The 13,585-nt window shown below is 40.0% G+C and overlaps 5 protein-coding genes and 1 pseudogene across 5 annotated transcripts; 1 reads left to right on the top strand and 5 right to left on the bottom strand.

The window, feature by feature from the left end:
* Window positions 1-1,326: 1,326 nt before the first annotated feature.
* On the bottom strand, window positions 1,327-3,299 carry LOC135138803 (cytochrome P450 4C1-like). Its single transcript, XM_064068827.1, has 4 exons — window positions 2,947-3,299; window positions 2,790-2,899; window positions 2,117-2,740; window positions 1,327-2,065 (listed from the first exon to the last, which is right to left on the bottom strand). The coding sequence occupies exons 1-4, from the start codon at window positions 3,104-3,106 to the stop codon at window positions 1,487-1,489; spliced, it is 1,473 nt and encodes a 490-aa protein (XP_063924897.1). The 5' UTR covers window positions 3,107-3,299; the 3' UTR covers window positions 1,327-1,486.
* A 316-nt stretch (window positions 3,300-3,615) lies between these two features.
* LOC135138776 (cytochrome P450 4C1-like) lies at window positions 3,616-5,338 on the bottom strand (annotated as a pseudogene).
* Window positions 5,339-5,397: 59 nt separating this feature from the next.
* Window positions 5,398-7,379, bottom strand: LOC135138786 (cytochrome P450 4C1-like). Its single transcript, XM_064068807.1, has 5 exons — window positions 6,962-7,379; window positions 6,807-6,916; window positions 6,667-6,757; window positions 6,076-6,617; window positions 5,398-6,020 (listed from the first exon to the last, which is right to left on the bottom strand). The coding sequence occupies exons 1-5, from the start codon at window positions 7,122-7,124 to the stop codon at window positions 5,442-5,444; spliced, it is 1,485 nt and encodes a 494-aa protein (XP_063924877.1). The 5' UTR covers window positions 7,125-7,379; the 3' UTR covers window positions 5,398-5,441.
* A 501-nt stretch (window positions 7,380-7,880) lies between these two features.
* On the bottom strand, window positions 7,881-9,717 carry LOC135138768 (cytochrome P450 4C1-like). Its single transcript, XM_064068784.1, has 5 exons — window positions 9,467-9,717; window positions 9,306-9,415; window positions 9,164-9,254; window positions 8,569-9,113; window positions 7,881-8,520 (listed from the first exon to the last, which is right to left on the bottom strand). The coding sequence occupies exons 1-5, from the start codon at window positions 9,627-9,629 to the stop codon at window positions 7,930-7,932; spliced, it is 1,500 nt and encodes a 499-aa protein (XP_063924854.1). The 5' UTR covers window positions 9,630-9,717; the 3' UTR covers window positions 7,881-7,929.
* A 727-nt stretch (window positions 9,718-10,444) lies between these two features.
* On the top strand, window positions 10,445-11,952 carry LOC135138823 (transmembrane protein 115). The gene is made up of 3 exons (XM_064068847.1): window positions 10,445-11,364; window positions 11,411-11,584; window positions 11,631-11,952. Exons 1-3 carry the CDS (start codon window positions 10,658-10,660, stop codon window positions 11,836-11,838), a joined length of 1,089 nt encoding a protein of 362 aa, XP_063924917.1. The 5' UTR covers window positions 10,445-10,657; the 3' UTR covers window positions 11,839-11,952.
* Window positions 11,953-12,008: 56 nt separating this feature from the next.
* On the bottom strand, window positions 12,009-13,580 carry Bora (aurora borealis). The gene is made up of 2 exons (XM_064068837.1): window positions 13,280-13,580; window positions 12,009-13,232 (listed from the first exon to the last, which is right to left on the bottom strand). Exons 1-2 carry the CDS (start codon window positions 13,468-13,470, stop codon window positions 12,197-12,199), a joined length of 1,227 nt encoding a protein of 408 aa, XP_063924907.1. The 5' UTR covers window positions 13,471-13,580; the 3' UTR covers window positions 12,009-12,196.
* Between the last annotated feature and the right edge of the window lie 5 nt (window positions 13,581-13,585).

The raw sequence follows: 13,585 nt of genomic DNA, 5'->3' as shown, positions 1-13,585 counted from the left end.
AGAACACAATGGGTCTCCAAGATTATTCCAAATTCATTTTAAAATAATACAACAGGGTGGCACAAAATTCTTTCATATTCATCCTACACCAAATCAATAGGGGACCCCAAGATTCTTTCACATTTTTCAAAAAAGACACAAAGGCCCCCAATATTTTTTAATTCCTGCAAAAATGAAACACCGAGTGCTCACCACCAAAATTATAACACTTATCTTAGCAGTCGCTTAAAAAATAAAACGTAGAATTAAAAAAATATAAATATTTTCCACAAACATTCTACTCTATCAAGCTCAATGACATTATCTTACCAATCAATTGATTTAAGTATTATTGTAAAAAGTGTACTCATTCAAAGTACAAGAATGTTTACAAGTCGTGTTAAAATAGTTATAAATAACACAAAAACATTAGAAATGTATTAGTATATTAAAAAACATGTCTTACAAGGTCCATTATTCTCAAGCGAGTTCAAGTTTGTAAAACGAGACGTTTGCGGCGAGTTTTTCTAAACAAGGAGTGTTATAACTGATGTCCTTATTTAAAAAAATCATCTAAATCAATTTAGTTACTTTGACAGCCTTAGTTGGCGGACATTCAAGTTCCTTTTGAATGTTGGCACACTGAGTTCAGGCAAGGTATCTGGGTGCTTTAAACAGAACAGCAATAATATGAAAATCGTTCCATAAATGCCAATTATTAGCTACCAAATTTGAATTATGTCACATTATGAGTTAGGAATACCATTCCACAAAAAATACTTTAATATGACTATAAAAATACCGAATTAAAAAAAATAAGTAAAAACTCATGCTTTACGTGTTGTGTCAATTAGTCATTAATGTCAATAAAGAAAAAAATTGTAGCTAATGGTTCTTGAACATACGTAATTTAATCAAATATTTACACCAAATTAACTGCGGGTTTTTTGAAATTGACGTAATACCTGGGCTTCTTTTTATTTTATTTATTCCCACCTTCATTAGGAACTTGCGCACGTCAGTCGTGGTTGCCAGCTTAAAATTGGCATTCGACTTAAATTTATTAGACACAGAGGTTGTAGACCTGAAAGTAGTCATCGAGACCTTGGACCAATACGTAGATATATAATCGAATTAATAATATTCCGGAAGTGTAGATTTATAATCCCAGATTAATTAAGATTTTTATATTGACAATTTTTCTATATTTATTTGTCTTTAACTTCCAGAGGACTCTGAAATGTGTTCACTTTTTCGTAGCAATTTTTCCGACTGTATACATTTCCAATTTCATTTTTTTTACTTAAAGATAATTTGTTTTTCTTAAGCAAATATTGGAGAAAAAGCTTGTATACAAAATTTTATTACACAAATACATTTTGTTGATATCCTAGAGGTACAAAACAGCCAATAATAATTATCACCAGATTTCGTTCGATACTTTATAACAAAGCAAAAAACATATATTAACATCAGTCAGTCAAGCCACTATTTCTCGAACTTTCCTCTAAACCCGCGCCAAAATCTTCACCTTCACATCCTTGATCGGCCGAAGCACCAAATCCGCCTTAAACTCCACCTCATACATATCATCAACTTTCTCCAACCTAAAGTTCCTCAAAATTCCACAAAGCGCCGCTTTCAACTCCAACAACGCAAATCTCTGCCCTATACAATTCCGAGGACCCGCACTGAACGGAATATAGGCGAAAGGATGCCGTGCGCTGACATTCTCCGGCAGGAATCGATCCGGATCGAACTTCAAAGGATCAGGATAAAGCTTGTCGTTGCGATGAACGTCGAAAATGTGCACATGAATAACCGTCTCTGCGGGAATCGTGTGGCCGGTTCTGGTCCTGAATTCATCACCAGTGATCCTGGAAATAAAAGGAACGGATGGGAAAAGGCGCAACGTTTCCTTGATACACCTTTCGGTGTAGCGCAGCTCTTGCAGATCTTCGTAGGTTGGTACTTTCGTTGGACCCACCACTGACAATATCTCCTCCAAGACTTGGGCTTGTATGTCTTGAAGGTTGGCTAAAACGAGCAGGAGGTACGAAATAGCCATGGAAGTGGTATCGTGGCCCTTAAACAAAGAATTGTGAATCAGTTAAGTCAAGTACTGGAGTCGTAGTACCTCGAACATGAAAGTGTCCACTTCTTCTCTTATTCCTTCGTTATCGATATCCGCACCTTGGTTTTTCGCTGACAGAAGCAAATCCAACATCGCTAGACGTTTTTTCTTGGAATAAGTTTCCACAGTCATTTCTTTCTCTCTCTCCTTGATTATGTTTCCGGAAAAATCGTGCAGGATCTTAATCACGCGACTTTCCTCTCTAGCGAGTTTACTGAAGTAGAAAATCGGGTCAAAACACAACCACGGTTTGGCTAATCGTTTGAAAACGATTTGCACTATTTCGTGAATCGCAGCTTTATATTTTTTTTGACCCGTTTCGTCTATAACACTACTGAAACCCATCGCTGTTTCGGCGATTGTTTGAAGCGTGAAATTCGTGACTAACGGTACCACATTAATAGTACTGTCACACTTGTCGTGCAATTTTTCGACCAACCTTGACGTTTCATCGTTGAATATAACTAAGAACTGTTGAAGAATGTTGAAGTGGAAAGCAGGGGTTAAAATCTTGCGTCTTTTGTGCCATTTAACGCCCGAGCTTGTCAAAAGACCGGTTCCCAACCAGTTGTGCAAGAACGTGTAGATTTTACTTTTTGTTAAGTGTTTGGTGGACGACAGTACCAACTAAAAACACGTGTAAAGAAACTATTTAAATGACATTTTAATTACTTACTTCGATGTCGTTAGGGTCCAGAAGGTGCACAATGTTAACATAGGGCGTTGAAAATCGATATATCGGGTAGTACTTTTTCGAGTACCGTCTAATTTTTTTAAACAGCGTATCTAAAATAAAATAATAAGGTGGCGGTTTTAGCACTAAATTAACTCACCAGCACGCATCAACAAGGGTAAATTTCCCAAAAGGAACACTCCAGGAGGGTACGGTATATCTTGCAGCAGTTTTTCATCCCGGTAGAATTTCTTGTACGCTTTCCGAATCAACACAATAGTTAAAACAGTGCTTATCAGTAACAACACATAAAACGACATGTTTGGCTCGGATCGAGTGTACACAGTCGACGTACCAAGGATTCGAGTTTGTTTGTGAGTGTGTACTTTGTACCAGGGTCGATGTTTCACATGTTGATTGCATCAATATTACGAGCTTTTGTGAACAGAATAAAAATTGTAGGTAAATATTGATCGTCCACGAACGAAAGTGTGACTAACGTGCTTTCCGGCAGCGGTCGTTTATCTAACAACTAACTGAACCAACCAACGTAATATATAATACCGGTTTTTGCGCATTGTCTGAGGTTCTCGCTCTCTTGGAGAACGTAAAGGATGACCTAGAGAGAATATCGACAAACGCGCTTTGGATATTGTTAAGATAACGATTGTGTCCCAAGTGCCTGTTTATTTTCAACCACAACACAACATACATATAAATACAAGATTCCCTAGAATTCTTAATCTAGTTAGCTCCTGTTCAGGTCGCGCTGCTCGCTTAGCCTGGTTTAAAAACATCAAACTAGCGCTACGAATTCATGTAAAAATATCTAAACCCGTGGCAGGATCCTAACCGTGATATTTTTCTTGGGTCGTAGCACCAAATCAAGCCTGAACTCCACCTCGTTGATATCATCAACCTTCTCCAGCTTTAACTTTCGCAAAATCCCGCAAAGTATACACTTCAATTCCAACTAAGCGTATCTTTGGCTGATGCAGTTCCAAGGGCCTGCGCTAAAAGGAATATACGCGAAAGGATGTCTTCTTTTAACATTTTCAGGAAGGAATCTATCGGGGTCAAACTTTAATGGGTCAGGGTAGATGTTTTCGTTGCGGTGGCTATCAAAGATGTGGATCTCCATGGGTGTACCCTTTGGAATTAAGTACCCGGTTTTAGTGGTGAAAGTTTCACTTACTATTCTGAATATAGAAGGAACACTTGGGAAAAGACGTAAGGTTTCTTTGATGCAACGTTCAGTATATTTCAGATGTTGTAGATCTTTGTAGGATGGTAGTTTTTCTGAACCAAGTAATGACAACATTTCGTCTACAATGCGATTTTGGATATCTTGAAGGTTGGCTAGAATCAGAAATAGGAAAGAAATTGCCATGGAAATAGTATCGTGGCCTCCGAATATGAACAGATCTAATTCCTCTCGTATTCCCTCGTGATCGACATCAAAACCTTCATTTTTGGCTACTAGTAACAAATCTAGCAAAACCAGTCGTTTCTTTTTAGAATAAGTACTCAAATGACTTGAGACGTTGACTATTTCTTCCTCTCTGTTTTTTATTATAGTGTTTGAAATTCCGTGAAGTACTGCCACTAGAGAACTCTCCTCTCTTGTCAACTTAGTCATTTTGTAAATGAAATTGAATGCATACCAAGGTGAAGATGAAAGTTGTATTAGTACTCGCTCAATGTTGCGGAGCGTTTCTTTGTATTTGTGTTGAAGACTGTGGTCTATGTTGTCTAAACCCAGCGCAGTGTCAACAATCGACTGAAGAGCTACATTAGTTAGTAATGGTACCACGTCCACAATTTCCTCGCTTTCAGAAAACTTTTGCCCCAACCTGCAAGTTTCCTCATTGAATACGTTTATGAATGTCGAAGAATGTCAAAGTGGAAAGCGGGTGTCAACAACTTGCGCCTGGTGCGCCACTTGGTGCCTAAAATGATAGTTTCAACAATTATCTGCACAACGTTGAAATGTAGTACCTGTGCTGAGTAGCAAACTATTTCCTAGCCACTTTTCTAGAAATTTGTATCTTCCACCTTTTGTCAAGTGTTTAGTGGACGATAGTACCAACTACAATTATTCTAGAAAAATTGGAGCACGGGGAATTTACAACTTACTTCGATGTCATTAGGTTCCATGAGATGGACAATGTTGCCGCAGGATGCTGAAGATCGATATATGGGGTAGTACTTTCTGGCAAAATAGCGCATTCTTTTAAATAAGTTGTCTTGAAAAAAGTAGCGTCACTTTTAAAATACGCACAAAGCAAAACTTACCTGGATCACCCATGTGGATGTATAGATGTCCAAAGAAAAATTGTTCTTTGGGAGCCGGTATTTTTTCTAGAATTTTTCTACGTTCACGTTTTTCTTTGAAGAAGAGTAAAGTTTTAATGGCGATGGTCGCCAACCCCACGATAAATACAACCCAGATCAGAAACATGTTGGCACGAATATGTGTTTACTGTGAAACTACCAACCTAGTACTACCCGTAATGGCTTCGTATATTAATTGTCGCAATATACGATTAAAATAAAAACTTTTCGTCACATAACTGGACTCACCACAAACGCAAAAAATAAAACGACCATCATTCAAACAACTATTATTTTTTAAAATACTACAATTATTTCAATTTAAAGCCGCGTCGAAATTTTCACTTTTATATCTTTCTTGGGCCGAAGTACCAAATCCGGTCTGAACTCCACGTCAAACATATCATCAACTTTCTCCAACTTAAACTTCCTCAAAATCCCACAAAGCGCCGCTTTCAGTTCCAACAAAGCAAACTTCTGTCCGATGCAGTTGCGAGGTCCTGCGCTAAAAGGAATGTAGGCGAAAGGATGCCTGGCGTTGACATTCTCCGGCAGGAAGCGATCCGGATCAAACTTCAGAGGATCAGGATAAAGCGTTTCGTTGCGATGGACATCAAAAATGTGGATGTGTACAACGGTACCTTCGGGAATGTCGTACCCGGTTTTGGTGGTAAAGTCCTCACTGGCGTACCTAGAAATAAAAGGAACCGACGGGAACAAGCGTAAAGTTTCCTTGATGCACCTTTCGGTGAAGCGTAGTTCCTGGAGGTCGTCGTAGGTTGGTACTTTCGTTGGACCCACCACTGACAATATCTCCTCCAAGACTTTGGCTTGTATGTCTTGAAGGTTGGCCAGAACGAGAAGAAGAAACGAAATAGCCATGGAAGTAGTGTCGTGGCCCTTAAACAAGTATAATTATGATGAGGTAACTTCAAGTTAGTAGTTGTAGTAGTACCTCGAACATGAAAGTGTCCACTTCCTCTCTAATTCCTTCGTAGTCGATATCCGCACCGTCGTTTTTCGCCGACAGCAACAAATCCAACATCGCCAGTCGTTTCTTTTTAGAATAAGTACCCACATAAGACTCACTACTCATCTCCTTCTCCCTCTCTTTTATGATATAATTCGAAAAATCGTGCAGTACTTTAACGATCGCACTTTCCTCTTTCGCCAGTTTGCTCCAACTATAAACGGCGTCCATGCGGTACCACGGTTTAGACAAACGTTTTAAAAAAATCGCCCCGATTTTGTAAATGGCATCTTTGTAATTCCTCTGGGTACTTTCGTTTATATTGTCAAGACCCATCGCGGTCTCCGCGATCGACTGAAGCGTAAAATTGGTGATTGGTGGTACCACGTCGATAATTTTCCCGTTTTCCTCCTGAAGTTTCTCGACTAGTTTGGACGTTTCTTCGTTGAATATGTTTAAGAACTGTTGGAGGATAGTGAAGTGGAACGCCGGGGTTAAAATTTTGCGTCTTTTGTGCCATTTCGAGCCTGAAAAAACGTAGTCGTGCACTGGGTTATACGTAAATGAGAGTGGTACCTGTGCTGGTTAAAAGACCGGTTCCTAGCCAGTTGCACAAAAACGTGTATATTTTGCTCTTTGATAAGTGTTTAGTTGACGATAGTACCAGCTAAAACTTGTGGTAAAGAAAAACGGAGAGTGCATTTCTGGGTACTTACTTCAATGTCGTTCGGTTCGAGGCAGTTAACAATGGTAATATAAGGAGTGGAAAACCGGTAAATCGGGTAGTACTTTTTCGAATAAAGTCGTATTCTGGCGAATATGTCATCTGCAAATGTTAGTGAGATAGAGCTAATGAATAATTTATACCTACCAGGGTTGTTGGTGAAGACGTTCAAATGCCCCAAAAAGAACCGTTCCGGAGGGGCAGGTACTCGTTGAAGTACTCGTTTATTTTTGTAGAATTTTATATAAGATCGTACGAATCTTAAAGCGACGATAACCACGATTGAAGCAATGAGCAGATAAGTCAACATTGTGACGCAGGAGATGAGATTAAATAATTGCACTGCGTTGGTACCACCAAGGCCTCGGCAGCAGGTTTTTTAATGACCGCACAAATTCTGACTTTTATATTTTATCTGACTGAGTACACTCGTGTATGTTTGATTATTATTAATGAGAACGTAATTACGACCAATCCGAAACGAGGTGATTTATCAACTGATAAAAATAGGAATTTGTGTATGCTTGCTTTGTTGCATACGTATTGTCTCATAAAGAACGGGGAAACGCGAAAACAAAAAGTCGGTGCGTTTTGTTATTACTTTATTATCACCAATAGAATAATAAATTGTTGTTGCTGAAGTGACTTAACAGAATTCTAATTTTTTAAATTGATAGCTTCCGACCAACGATCAAGTCGAAAGTCCATTGCAAAAAAGCCGGCTTTCTTTGGATTGATCTTTTTTAGAACAAGTACTACTTAAAGAATAATACGCAAAAAAAAACATATTTATTAGGTACTACGATATTAATCACAAAAATAAAATAGAAACGAATTATCTTGCTATTTTATTAGAAAAACACTGTTTTAAGTAGTAGTACCACCGGTACTATCAATCATTATCATTTAACACCTAATTGCAGCGAATAATTACCTCGTACACACTTATTTAAGGTTAACGAGTTTGGAACTACCTTCAGACAAAACAAAAACTTATCGTTATTTTGCAACCTTCCAGGCTGTCAACAACGATAATGATTAGCAAACTTTGAAAAAAACAAATACGTAACATAATAAAACAGCCGAATTTATTTTATTGAAAAACTATAACAAATTTAAGAATTCTCTAAGCTTCGGGGCAAAATTTTGACTTTGACATCTCTCATGGGTCGAAGTACCAAGTCTGGTCTAAACTCCACGTCATTCATGTCATCAACCTTCTCCAGCTTGAACTTCCTCAAAACCCCACAAAGCACAGTTTTCAGTTCCATTAGGGCGAACCTTTGTCCGATACAGTTCCGAGGGCCTGCACTGAAAGGAATATAGGCGAAAGGATGTCTCGCGTTGGCGATCTCCGGCAGGAACCGATCAGGATCGAACTTCAAAGGATCAGGATAAATCTTCTCGTTGCGATGGACGTCGAAGATGTGTATGTGCATTACTGTGTCCTTCGGGATTGTGTAGCCGGTTTTGGTAACAAACTCTTCACCTGCGTACCTAGAAATCAAAGGAACACTGGGGAACAGGCGCAGGGTTTCTTTGATGCACCTTTCCGTGTATTTTAGTTCTTGTAAGTCGTCGTAAGTGGGTACTTTGGTTGGACCGAGTACCGACAGGATTTCGTCTAAGACGTTAGCTTGAACGTCTTGGAGGTTAGCGAGTACCAAAAGTAGGAACGAAATGCCCATGGAGGTGGTGTCGTGGCCCTTAAAACATTGATTGTCATTGGGTTATGTCTAAGGACTAAGGAGTACCTCAAACATGAAAGTGTCAACCTCTTCGCGTATTCCTTCATGATCGATATCCGCACCGTCATGCTTAGCCGACAACAACAAATCCAACATCGCCAGTCGTTTCTTCTTAGAATAAGTACTCAAGTGGTCGGAAATGCTCGTGATTTCTTTTTCCCGTTCCGCGATTATGTTATTGGAAAAATCGTGAAGTACCTTGATGACGGAGCTTTCCTTTTTCGCTAATTTGCTCATGTTGTAGATGGCATTGATACGGTACCACGGTTTTTCCAACCTACTTAGAAAAATCCGCCCGATTTCGTAAATCGCCTCTTTGTATTTTTTCCGTGTGGAATCGTCGATGGTACTCAGACCCATTGCCGTCTCCGCGATTGACTGTAGAGTAAAATTGGTGACGGGTGGTACCACGTCGATGATCTTGCCACACTCGTCGTCGAGTTTCTCGACTAATTTAACAGTTTCGTTGTTAAAAATGTTCAAGAATTGTTGCAGAATACTGAAGTGGAAAGCGGGTGTTAGAATTTTGCGCCTTTTGTGCCACTTGGCTCCTGAAATGTGGGTGCAGCAAGTATATTGACAATGTTTCAAAAAGTGGTACCTGTGCTTGTCAAAAGACCCGTTCCTAGCCAGTTGTGCAAGAACATATAAATTTTGCTTTTGGTTAAGTGTTTGGTGGAGGACAAAATCAACTGTGAACACATTTATTGCCTAAATTAACCCAATGACAAAAAAGTACTCACTTCGATGTCGTCGGGCTCCAGAAAGTTGATAATGTTGACGTAGAGGGTCGAGAAACGATAAATTGGATAATATAGTTTGGCAAATTTCCGAGCTCTAGTAAACATTTCATCTAAAAAAAAAATATTAACACAATATACATTTTGTGTAAAGTAGCACTCACCTTTATCTGCCATTAGAATGTACATATGTCCGAAAAAGAATTTCTCCGGAGGGCCATGAATCCCTTCCACGTGTTTCCTATCTGTGTAAAATTTCTTAAAAAAATTATAGCCATTCAGTAAAGCTATTAAAATCACTGTTAATAATAACACGTAAATCAACATTTCTTCAGCTTAAACAACGAAAAACTGCAAAAATATAACGCAGCTTCGCAATAAATATCGTCTAGAAAATAAAGCAATCGGGAGAATGACTCTGCGCCTTGTGTTGGTAAACACTCAGATAATAAATATATAGTGATAAAAATAGAGACATGCTCATTTTTTAGAGATAGATCGTAAGTGAACACGAACATAACCGTGTGGTAATGGTAACATTTCAAAGTGGCACGGTAACAGGAGTTTAGAAGGTGACAAGAGATCTTCGCCACTTAAAATGTCGCATATCAGTCAGAAAATTGCCATAGAATAGACTTTAAAGCAATCTTCGACCAGGAATACAGATGGTCGAGGAGGTGGCAACGTCCCACTTTGGCGTGATTTACCAGAAACTAGACTATTGTGCCCCACCATGACCAGGATCACAAGAGAGTGAGGAGGTGTTCGACTACACCAGGCAGCTGCAGGGAAAACATAGAACCCTGGTAGGCGGGACAGGGTCAAAATTTGCCACCTCTACGTGCCGGATTTGTGTCAATTGTTATTTTAAAGACATTAGAGATCTGAAGAGGGTTTTTAGAGGTAAAACCACCTTAATATGTCTGGGATAAATTATAATAGTAGGCAGTGAAAATTTATGTTGACACTGTTGACATTTTGAAAATCCTTTTAGTAGCTGAGCGACTTGTTAAAAAATATTCAAGAAAATGTATTATTGTTATTATTTGAATTAATTAAGTAGTGCAAATTTATTTAACTAGTGACGCGTTTGTTTAAAAAAAATGCTGCCATCTATGTTGTGATAGTGAAAGCTTGCATGAAAACAAATGGCGACAAGTGAAACCGCTGCATTTTCGCCTGTTTTGTCTTCTATTATTAACGAGAAATCCAAAAAAGACCCAAAATGAGTTATTATTGTTAATTAGGGCACGAAACTGATCTTCGAATTCGTCTCCAATTTAGGGATTTTTGGCCAGTCGCTGTCACCTGCTCTCCTGTCATCGCAACCACAACATAACCTCAATGTTCTGACGATGTCTATGTTTCGAGCCCTAGGTCGTAATTTGCCGTATTTACGGCAGCAGTTCGGTGCCTTACTAGGCAACACGAGCACCTCCGTGAAATTCATCTGTGGCGTAATGCTCTTCAGCTACGGTTTATCGTACTCCGATGAAGCAATCCGAGTGATATCAGTGACACCAGGCTACTTAATGCCACCTTCGTTTTGGCTGTGGACGGCGTTCACGTTTTGTTTTCTCGAAATCCACTTCTGGGAAGTGCTCGTAGACATTATAACCGTGGGACTGTGCGGCAAATTAATCGAACCGTTATGGGGGCAAATGGAGATGTTGACGTTTTTCGCAATCGTCAACTTCGGTGTCGCCGTCATAACCACAGTCTATTATTTCATTTTATACGTGTGCACGTTCAACACGGACCTTTTATTCACAGTACACATCCATGGTTTGGCCGGGTATATCGCTGGGGTTTCGGTAGCTGTGAAACAAATAATGCCGGACTTGGTCATCGTGAAAACGCCGCTGGGGAAACTAAGCAACCGGAACGTACCCTTGACTGTGTTTTTTCTCTCGTTGATTATGTGGGCGATCGGGTTAGTGGATGGTACTTACCCTACCATGTTCTTAAGTGGGTTATTCGTCAGCTGGGTCTATTTAAGGTTTTATCAAAAACACAACAACGGCTCGAGAGGAGACATGGCTGACTATTTCACTTTCGCAAGGTTGGTGACTTTTTCAAACTTCAGTGTAACCACTCACGAATTTTAGTTTCTTCCCCAACGTGGTACAACCCCCCATATCGGTGGCCAGCAATAGCATACACAGCGTCCTCGTCAAAATCGGCTTGTGCAAGAAAGTCGTGCGCCGGTTTGACATGTCCAATCCCACGGGAATCACAGTGGCGGTGCCAGGGGCTGACCACCACGACATGGAGAGGAGAAGGTTGGTAGACCTGGTTAGTCGCCCCCGATTTATCGTTGTTTTGTAGACAAATCGCGCTGAAAGCGCTCAGCGAACGCCTATCGAAATCTCACGCCGACAAGCAGCCCCTTTTACCCAAAAACAACCCAAAGATTTTGATGCCTCCGAATTTTATGCACGGCCCGTCGACGAGTGCGGCCGCACAGACGCAAAACGATCAAACTGTTATCAATGTCAGCGAAGCGCCGCCAGGGCCCCCCAAGACGCAGACATAACTAAGCGGTTTTAGGTGAAGAATAATTTATACATAGAGTATATATTTAATTGTTGCTTTATTTTGTAAGATATGTCAGACTTTATTATTAATGAACTGAGTATTTAGTTTGTTATTTTTCGTTTTGAAAATACCCAAAAAAAACACTAGGATCCAGAGGAGTTGGTGAAATATAAAAGTCCCTACTACTTTTAATAAAATTTACTGAGTGATTGCACATAAAACAATAATCACTATCAACTTTCCACTGTCTTAAAATTACAAACCACGCGAACTTAACCAATAAAAGCATTTTTAGTCTGTATAAAAACAAAGTTTAGACTTGGCAGTAATAAGTCAGTTAATACTATTAAAAGTAATTACTTGATTTTAGTGGGAGTTGATGCAAACATATGTACAGAACTCTCACATATGGTGGCGCCACCTGTATGGTACCCAACATCAGTGACGTCATCATGTTCCAGTCTATTTTTCACACGTTTAGGAACAATTTCTTCATCTTCCATCTCTACGTCTCTATCTTCGTCCTTAAAACTATCTGACAGTCTTTTCCTCTGACTAGTGAAGATTTTCGAGTGAGGGGTTGTTGAATCCGTGGCCATTTCAGGGCTACTTAAAGGCGACTTCGACAAAATAGAAACATGTTTATATTCCACATCCCAGTTAACAGAAGAATCACTTGGGGGTTCCTCCAGAGGTTGAAACGACACCTGCCCCTCCAAATTCGTACAATTAAGACTCTTATTAACATCAGGAACCACCATACTCGCGTCCACTGACATGCGTCCTGAAAAACTCAGTCTACAAACTGACCGTGCCAACGGCGAGTGACCTATAGGAGAGAGGGCGCAGTCTCTCAATTCCGGCATCTCCAAAGTACTATCCAATTTGTTCTGGTTGAATTCAGGCGAAAACTGCAGCGGTGAAAGACCAATGGATGGAGCGGGACTGGAAATGGGGCTGCCGTGTTCCTCCGAGTCAAATAATTTCCTATAAAGCGACGTGTTTTGATCATCGCCTGCTTGTTGATCAACCGTGTACGAGAAATAAGGGGCTAGAATTTCTTCCACGTGCTTAGGAAGGGTGGGCGGGAGGGTTAAAATCGTTTGCGCACTACTATCCGAACACTGCGGCTTCGCCGTCACCAGGGGGCTAGCAATTAAGGGCACCTGCTTAACTTGCTCGTTAAAGGGGCTCGGGACTATCGCCTTTTCGTTAAAAAACTTGTCAATTTTTTCCTGAACCATCGATTCTATCGTAGGGTCGTGGTCTGATACGTGTTGCGAAATCGTTTCTTCGTCAATATCTGCGGGTTTGAGGCTGGAGATGTCGTCGATTGTCCATTTGAATTTTTCGTCGGTTTTGGGGGTGGATACTTGGGCGAAAACGCTGGGGCTGCAGGGGTCAATATTACGATTGTTTCAAACGAAAAATGTACTTACCTGAATGTCGGGAGGTGTAAGCGATCGATTAAGTGTTGTTCGAATGGGTTGAGAATCTTGGAAAAGCGCGATGGAGGGGTTGAAATATGGGGGAGATATCTGAAGGGGCTATCACAGTTCTTGGGGTTAGTAAGCACTTTGTTCATGATGTTAGTTTTTGATTTGGATGGGGTTTTGTTTTTTAAATCCATGGTGAGTTAGTTTGTGGACATTACTGGTTATCACAGGAGTTAGATGGGTTAAAATGATGAAAAACCTCCACCCGACCGTTATGAGGTACGTTTGAAAACAAATTTGACCGTTTGA

This window comes from Zophobas morio, unplaced genomic scaffold (assembly GCF_036711695.1).
Source record: "Zophobas morio isolate AGI-343-1 ecotype UQ-CSIRO unplaced genomic scaffold, CSIRO_AGI_Zmor_V1 ptg000004l, whole genome shotgun sequence".
In the NCBI taxonomy this organism is placed as follows: Eukaryota; Metazoa; Arthropoda; class Insecta; order Coleoptera; family Tenebrionidae; genus Zophobas; species Zophobas morio.
The sequence above is the reverse complement of the archived record's forward strand: the minus strand, read 5'-3'. Positions and strand labels throughout refer to the sequence as shown.

Coding starts and splice junctions, on each gene's coding strand:
- LOC135138803 (XM_064068827.1), bottom strand. CDS start 3,106: ATGTCGTTTTATGTGTTGTTACTGATAAGCACTGTTTTAACTATTGTG. Junction 2,900..2,946: donor ACCCTTGTTGATGCGTGCTG/GTGAGTTAATTT, acceptor ATTTTATTTTAG/ATACGCTGTTTAAAAAAATT. Junction 2,066..2,116: donor TGGACACTTTCATGTTCGAG/GTACTACGACTC, acceptor TCTTTGTTTAAG/GGCCACGATACCACTTCCAT.
- LOC135138786 (XM_064068807.1), bottom strand. CDS start 7,124: ATGTTGACTTATCTGCTCATTGCTTCAATCGTGGTTATCGTCGCTTTA. Junction 6,618..6,666: donor CGGTCTTTTAACCAGCACAG/GTACCACTCTCA, acceptor ACGTTTTTTCAG/GCTCGAAATGGCACAAAAGA. Junction 6,021..6,075: donor TGGACACTTTCATGTTCGAG/GTACTACTACAA, acceptor TACTTGTTTAAG/GGCCACGACACTACTTCCAT.
- LOC135138768 (XM_064068784.1), bottom strand. CDS start 9,629: ATGTTGATTTACGTGTTATTATTAACAGTGATTTTAATAGCTTTACTG. Junction 9,416..9,466: donor CATTCTAATGGCAGATAAAG/GTGAGTGCTACT, acceptor TTTTTTTTTTAG/ATGAAATGTTTACTAGAGCT. Junction 9,114..9,163: donor GGGTCTTTTGACAAGCACAG/GTACCACTTTTT, acceptor CCCACATTTCAG/GAGCCAAGTGGCACAAAAGG.
- LOC135138823 (XM_064068847.1), top strand. CDS start 10,658: ATGTCTATGTTTCGAGCCCTAGGTCGTAATTTGCCGTATTTACGGCAG. Junction 11,365..11,410: donor GACTATTTCACTTTCGCAAG/GTTGGTGACTTT, acceptor CACGAATTTTAG/TTTCTTCCCCAACGTGGTAC. Junction 11,585..11,630: donor CACGACATGGAGAGGAGAAG/GTTGGTAGACCT, acceptor GTTGTTTTGTAG/ACAAATCGCGCTGAAAGCGC.
- Bora (XM_064068837.1), bottom strand. CDS start 13,470: ATGGATTTAAAAAACAAAACCCCATCCAAATCAAAAACTAACATCATG. Junction 13,233..13,279: donor TTACACCTCCCGACATTCAG/GTAAGTACATTT, acceptor TGACCCCTGCAG/CCCCAGCGTTTTCGCCCAAG.